The following is a 7,674-nucleotide window of genomic DNA, read 5'->3' as shown; positions in this document are numbered from 1 at the left end:
AACAATCAGGGGTTGTAGTACTAGCAGATACTGTAGAAGAGAGTTCAGTTGTTGTAGGATGGTAGGGACAATTAGATGACGGAACACACTGTGGATAATCTGGATCGGTGTTGAATAGCAGGTCAGTGTAGCACAGCTCAATTTTTGCTGGAAGTCCAACGGTTTCACAGAAAAAGTAAGTCATGTGGCAGAAATTGCACCTCGCAAAATTTCCTGTAGCTTTACATAGAAGGCTGTCCAAGCACCCAGGTATTGAGGTTTGCTTGACAATTTCGGCAGTGTTGGGGAACGCAGTGGAAATCAAGGAAGGGTGGACAGTTGCACTAGAGATAGAAGCAGAATTTCGACAGTCATCCTCCAAAGTGCATTTTGGATCACTGAGGTCATTGCTGAATACCATGCCAGGAGGACACCTCAGTTGTGTTGGCGATGCACCGGGTTCTTTGCAATAGAAATATTCTGGGTGGCAGGTGGTGCACTTTGCAACGAAAGGTTCATATCCGCAGGTGATGGCCTCAACGCAAGCAGGTTTAAGATTCTCATCAGACAGCTCGCCTATTTCAGGATATGCTGATGGTACATCTTTCTTAAGGGAAGATTTTGGTTCATTGGCTTGTCCAGTGACGATGACGGTGATAAAAATCTGCATTAAGGATAAAATTGTAGTTGACTTTTAGCATTAGATTCCTATTGGTGTTATTTTCTTTAGGTTATGTCATGTTGAGGTGTCTAGTGAAATTCAATAGATTTTCATTAACAGGAAAATGGCAGTTTTTTTGGACAGTTTTGAATATTTTCCCAAATCGGAATTTGATGGAAATGAAATTTAAGTGCGACATTAATGTGAAAAAAAAATTACTTTTAAATGAGTTTGGTTCTTGGCTATTCAAGGAATGGTTCTGCTATGTATTAAATATTAAACTTTGATTACTTATTTCCAATTTTGATGTACCACTTGAGATGTAACGAACAACAAAACCTCTATTGTGTCACCTTTGCAGTTTGTACTTCTCATGGATTTTATAATGAAAAATGTGGTTGGCAATAGAAGAGGAGGTTAAGATTTGGGCTACAATGGGAACTTCGGTGGACTTAAAATACTTAGTTTATACTGCTTTAAGTAGCAGATCACCTAAAAAATGACAAATTGCACCATGCATCTGGAAAGATAGGACTCAAATCTAGAAAAATTAACTAGGACAGAGAACATGCACAAAGGGAAGGTTTAATACGAGATGGAAAAAGAACCAGTGAAGTTGAACCTTTCAAATATTGAGGAACAATGATATACAATACAAGTTCTCTTAATGAATTAAGCGAAAGCTGGAATAGGCAAATCAAAGAAATGACAGGTTAAATAAGATTGGAAAATCAATAAAGACTGAAACTGACATTGCGTTGCTCTATACAAACAAGGATCATGGTATGACACTGAATTAGGCTACATCTAAAAGATGCCGTCGAGTTTATAGAAAGCCTTAAGAAATATCAGGAGCTAGAGGGCCCCATAGAATGAGAAATTATATCACGAGTAGGATTAGGGAAGTTTCGTAAGTGGTTTGGGAAATGAAGGGCAGGTGGAGATAGATTGAACAAGTCTTTTACACCATTCCGAGGAGCAAAGCGTGCAATGGCGTCAGCTGGGCTCTGAGGGCATCTGAAGAGTTGAAAGCCCCCTGACCTACTGAGATGAGAACGTTGAAATGGAAGGCCTTTGTTTTTCAGACTTGGCCTTTCCTTTGTAGCCCTATAGACTCTGACTGAAAATTTCAAACTTTATTTCTTTATTTTTATTTTTTTTGTAGCTTCGTTAACTCAGCCTTTTTGAGTTTCATGCCTGGTCTTTGCAGCTCCATGGAAATGAGCCCGCGAGTTTCAAATCGTCATTTTGTAGCTGCTAGATATAGGCATCTGAAAATTTTCAAATGTTTCCTTTGCAACCTTGTTTAACTCAAAATTGTCTTCGTAGTTCCACGGAGTTTCGCCCATGGGATATTAACGTTGGCTTTGTCTACCATAAAAATTAACACGAGGCCTTATATCAGTGATTATTGTTCTAATATTGACCGCTTTAAACTGTTTTTACCCCAAGATTCCCGTGGAATCCCGAAACTTTCTGAGAGTAAGACTAAATAATGGTGTGAACCATTCCATAATGGTTCTCTAACAGATAGAGCCTGTTCCTTCTTGTGAACCTGCCAATAAGTATGAGGGAAAATATCTATATCTTCTAATTTTCTAATGCTATGAGTTTCTATCACAAATGAAATGTTTTCCATTTTTTTTTTCATTACAGTGTTATAAACGTATTGTTACCCATTTGTGCAAATTGATAATAGGATAGTATTGCTTTGAGATTGTCTTGTTGAAATATGGGTTGTTTTGGGGAAGATTAATACCTGAATGATACTCAGTCCAAAAGCTTTATTCATTAGATTACTACGTTATAATAATAATAATAATAATAATAATAATAATAATAATAATAATAATAATAATTGTAATTGATATTGCAGCTTTGAAGTCGTAAACAAATGTAATTTCTTATGGTGATGCCACTAACACAGAATAAAATTCACGATAATATAAAGAAATCAATAATAATTAAAAGATATACTAATTAAAATCAGTAATTTCACTTGACAGCGAAAGGAGTGGTTACTGGTTATTCCCTGAAAAGGTTGCTCAGGGCAGTAACCTTGATTAATGTTAAAGAAACAACAGCCACTCACATTGGTGACTTTCTTACGCAAGTCACTCTTTCCTCAGTGAAAATAATTCAAAGATATTTCACAATGCAGGTAGCGCAGTCGGCTCTGGGTGGAAAGGGCAGATACTTGGTGAGATACATTTTGGAAAGGCTGGATCAGGGTTGAAGACATAAACCGTTCTCACATTCCTTACATATTCCCTCAGCTCCCTCTTTTTCACAATAGAAATACTCTTTAAAGCAGAGTATTACATCTCCAAAAATCTCCTGGACCCTCACAAATAAGTGTGTCCCTGCATTCTGGGCTTGTAGTTGACCCATCTGAGATAACCACGGAAGAGCTTTTTTCTGTTGTGCCTGATGATGTTGGAGTTTCCGTCACAGCAGAGGCAGAAGTCGATTCGATAGATGTCGTGGATGCAGTGGCTATAGTTGAAGTAGCTGTCGTTGTAGGCACAGCGGTTGTAGATGCAGCTGTTGTTGAAGGCTCAGAGGTTGTAGATGCAGCTGTTGTTGAAGGCTCAGGGGTTGTAGATGCAGCTGTCGTTGAAGGTTCGGGGGTTGTAGATGCAGCTGTCGTTGAAGGTTCGGGGGTTGTAGATGCAGCTGTTGTTGAAGGCTCAGGGGTTGTAGGTGCAGCTGTCGTTGAAGGCTCAGGGGTTGTAGATGCAGCTGTCGTTGAAGGCTCGGGGGTTGTAGACGGGGATGTCGTTGAAGGCTCAGTGGTTGTAGATGTAGTCGACGTTGTAGGCTCAGGGGTTGTAGACGGAGATGTCGTTGAAGGCTCAGTGGTTGTAGATGTAGTCGACGTTGTAGGCTCAGGGGTTGTAGATGGAGTTGTCGTTGAAGGCACAGTGGTTGTAACAGTACTTGTAGTTGTTGTAGTGGAAGGCACGGTGGTCGTTGTTGTAGCTGTTGTAGTTGTGGTGGATGTGGTTGTAGTGGTGGTTGAAACCCAAGGAGGATGGTATGGGCAGTTATTTGTCAAAATGCACTTTGGATAATAAGGATCAGGGTTGAACATCTGGCCGGAGGGACACGTCTTTGGCACTGGCTCTGCTCCGGCCCCTGAGCAGAAGAAGTACCTTGGGTCGCAGTAGCTGCACTTGGCAATGAACGACTTTTCTTTACAGACGACTGTATCGACGCAACTTCCCTTGGTTGTCAGAGCAGTGGGGTCAGGTTTCTTCGTAGTTGAGGGTACTGGGTAAGGGTGGAAAGGGCAGTTGCCAGACAGGATACATTTGGGATAGTAGGGATCTGGATTGAATAACTGCCCAGATGGACACTGTTTCTCCAATGGAGCGGCCCCAGGCGATGCGCAGTAGAAATATCTGGGATCACAGTTGGTGCACTTACGGACAAAGCGCTCGCTTCCGCAGGTGATTGTGTCAACGCAGTCGGCACCGACTCCCTTTTTAAAACTGGCTACCAGTTTTCTCGAGAGAGCAATTCCAGACCCTGCTGGAGGCTTCCTGATATCATGTCCAGAGACGATGGAAGACAGCACAACCTGTGCAGGAATTAGAATGTTATACATGATTATTATCAGTAACCACTGGCTGCTTTCTCTCATACTTTCAACTATTACTCATTTTCATTCTTGTCCATTTTAGAACAGAAGGGGAATTTGACTTTTCGATCATAAAATACTCTATTTTACTTCAAAGTTAAGTATATCTTAGTTTTACCAGACCACTGAGCTGATTAACAGCTCTCCTAGGGCTGGCCCGAAGGATTAGATATTTTTACGTGGCTTGGAACCAATTGGTCACCTAGCAACGGGACTTACAGCTTATTGTGGGATCCGAACCGCATTATATCGAGAAATGACTTTCTATCACCAGAAACATATTTCTCTGATTCCGCGTTGGCCGAGCCGTGAATCGAACTTCGTACCACCGGATTGATAGCCGAGCGCGAAAACCACTCGTCCAACGAGGAACTTATTTTACTTCAGTATTGAATACTTCCGCCTTCGGAGTATGCGTGTCCAGGATTATCGTTATCTACACGTATCATTATTCATGATTCCGAGATTATCTTCTTGAATTTTTGGCGAATAGCACTTGACTTCACTATTTTATTACTTTATTTATTACTTTATATATATATATATATATATATATATATATATATATATATATATATATATAGGAAATTAGCTTTACGTCTAGGATAACCCAACTTTCAATTAATCTCATACCATGAAGAATAACCATTACTGAAAAGATAACAGGAAACAAAATATTCTCGGCGTCGATGGCCTAAGTTGTTGTGACGCCATGGTACATTTTTGCATCAATCAATCAATTACAAAATATTCCAGACAATTCAGACGAACGAGACCAGAAGGCAATAATAACTGCAAAACAAATAACGCAACAGCGAACAGAAAACTGTCAGCGCAAAACTAACCAGAATTACGAAACATCTCCGAAGTTCCTTGACGACTTCCATGATTGGTTTCAGGTCAATCTCAGTCGAAACTGGTCGCGACTGCAAGCTGCAACTTTTTAATATACCGTGCCTTTTGGGGAGGCGGGGGGGAGAAGGGCGGAAATGCGAGCATACGTCAATTGCAGCGATTAATAGATAACCTCTTCCATTGTCTCTCTTATCTGTGTTTGTGGGTACGCGTTGCTGTTGCTCTCTTTAGGTTGTTTGGCGTGGTTGTGGCCGAAAAATATAAGCGCAAACAAACTAGAAAAAATTATAAGTTATTATGATTACTATTGAAATGTTATCATTATTAATATGGGGAAAGTCAATGCACAGTAGTATGCCTGTTTGATTTTGTTATTATTATTATTATTATTATCATATATATATATATATATATATATATATATATATATATATAGTAATATATATATATTATATATATATATAATAACAAAATCAAACAGGCATAACTAGTATCAGTATTTATTTTTACCATACCATAATGTAACTTTGGCGAAGTAGTAATCCTGCTTATATTTTGCCTAGGTTATTTTTTGGAAGTTTCTTGAATTTCAATTCAATGGTCCCTTGTGGTGGGCTTGTTCCATACTACTGTGGATTTACTTTCCCAATTTATTGACTCATGTGATTATGGGTTTTCTTTGAACTTATTATTATTATTATATTATTATTATTATTATTATTATTATTATTATTATTATTATTAATCAGAAGATGAATCCTATCTGTATGGAACAAGCCCACCACAAGGGGCCATTGACTTGAAATTCAAGAAACTTCCAAAGAATAACCTAGGCAAAATATAAGCACGATTACTACTTCTTCAAAAGTTATATTATGGTATGGTAAAAATAAATAGTGATACTAATAAAATATATGTCTAGTTATTTAATTTGACGAATATTATTGGGAATTTTAGCTCTCATTTTATTATCAAGAAGTATTCACAAACCAAGATACATCATCAATAATTTTATTTTAGATATTCTCATTTTTAATTATATTGTTTACAATGACAAAACACCTAATGCAATGAACAGTGTCAATGAATGGAATACTCCAGCAAAGGTGATTTGAATAAACTAAGCTAAAACTTATGTCTATGAAATATTTGTAAATATTTTTTTTATTTAATTCTAATCGAGTCTGCACTGCGGATGATAAAGGTAAAATCTGAACTGTACTCTGTTTTTTTCCACCTGTCCACCCGCCTGTGGTGCTCGCGTATGGTAACAATGCGTCCCGGGCTTTAAATAGTTACGCTACGTGTAAGTTTTAGGTAAATAAAAGGATATCTAGGCGTACATTTGCAACTGAAAAGTGTTTTAATAATTTACTGTGTGCGAATTACATCGCTAATATTCGACATAGGATATTGTTATTTTTATTGAATGTAAGCTAAATGTAACTATTTAAAGCCTGGGACGCAGTGTTACCATTCGCGAGCACCAAAGGCGGTGGGCAGATAAAAAAACACAAAAAAAACAGAGTATAGTTATCCCTGTCTCTCCTCGCAATGTAATTATACTGCCGCATGGAAACATTTCCTTCTATGGTGCTAGTACTAAGCTCTCCCAACAAACCCTGATGTTGTAGTTAGTTAACCTGAATTAAATTTATTTGAATATAGAATTTAGGCCAAAGGCCAAGCACTAGGACCTATGAGGTCATTCAGCGCTGAAATGGAAATTGACAGTAAAAGGTTTGAAAGATGTAACAGGAGGAAAACCTCGCAGTTGCACCATGAATCAAGTGTTAGACTGTTAGGAGAGCGTGGAAATTAAGATGAAGAAAGAGAATATGAAAGGAGGTTACAGTAAAAGGAGCGAAAGGGGTTGCAGCTAGGGGCCGAAGGCACGCTTGCAAAGAGCATTAAGCAATGCCTACAGTGCACCGCATGCGGTCCACTGACGGCACTACCCCACTGCGGGGTCAGTGAGCCTGAAGTGAGTCATGAAATGGTTTTGCTGTTTTAGCAGCAGAAGCAGTGGTAGACAGAGCAGTATTGGTATTAAAGTTAAGTTAAGTATATCTTAGTTTTACCAGACCACTGACCTGATCAATAGCTCTCCTAGTGCTGGCCCGAAGGATTAGATATTTTTTTGCGTGGCTAGGAACCAATTGGTCACCTAGCAACGGGGCCTACAGCTTACTGTTGTATCCGAACCACATCGAGAAATGAATTTCTATCACCAGAAACAAATTCCTCCGATTCCTCGTCGGCAGGGCCGAGAATCGAACTTCGGACCACCAGATTGGTAGCCGAGCGCGAAAACCGCTCGTCCAACGAGGAGCTCAGTATTGGTGTTACAAGTAGTGTAAGTTGTATACTGGTGTAGCTGGAGTGGTCTGGAGTAACCAGCCGAGTTGATGGAGTTGAAACATCAGAAGTGGGTAGAAAAGTAGGTTTATGAATATTTTATAAATAGGGGGCATATTTTTAGCAGACAGTGATTATAACTTACGTGGGTGATGGTGTGGGCTTTGAAGAAAAAAAA

General features: G+C 39.0%; 1 protein-coding gene across 1 annotated transcript; it reads right to left on the bottom strand.

Moving 5' to 3' along the window:
- Positions 1 to 2,483: 2,483 nt before the first annotated feature.
- On the bottom strand, positions 2,484 to 5,272 carry LOC135207517 (uncharacterized). The gene is made up of 2 exons (XM_064239338.1): positions 5,129 to 5,272; positions 2,484 to 4,223 (listed from the first exon to the last, which is right to left on the bottom strand). The coding sequence occupies exons 1-2, from the start codon at positions 5,168 to 5,170 to the stop codon at positions 2,946 to 2,948; spliced, it is 1,320 nt and encodes a 439-aa protein (XP_064095408.1). The 5' UTR covers positions 5,171 to 5,272; the 3' UTR covers positions 2,484 to 2,945.
- Between the last annotated feature and the right edge of the window lie 2,402 nt (positions 5,273 to 7,674).

The sequence above is a fragment of the Macrobrachium nipponense genome, chromosome 32 (assembly GCF_015104395.2).
Source record: "Macrobrachium nipponense isolate FS-2020 chromosome 32, ASM1510439v2, whole genome shotgun sequence".
Taxonomy (NCBI): domain Eukaryota; kingdom Metazoa; phylum Arthropoda; class Malacostraca; order Decapoda; family Palaemonidae; genus Macrobrachium; species Macrobrachium nipponense.
This window is presented reverse-complemented; position numbering and strand designations above follow the sequence as displayed.

What these genes read in the sequence shown, in the direction of transcription:
- LOC135207517 (XM_064239338.1), bottom strand. Translation starts at nt 5,170, where the DNA reads ATGGAAGTCGTCAAGGAACTTCGGAGATGTTTCGTAATTCTG. An exon ending in GGAGATGTTTCGTAATTCTG is followed by an intron (nt 4,224 to 5,128) that starts GTTAGTTTTGCG and finishes ATTCCTGCACAG; the next exon opens with GTTGTGCTGTCTTCCATCGT.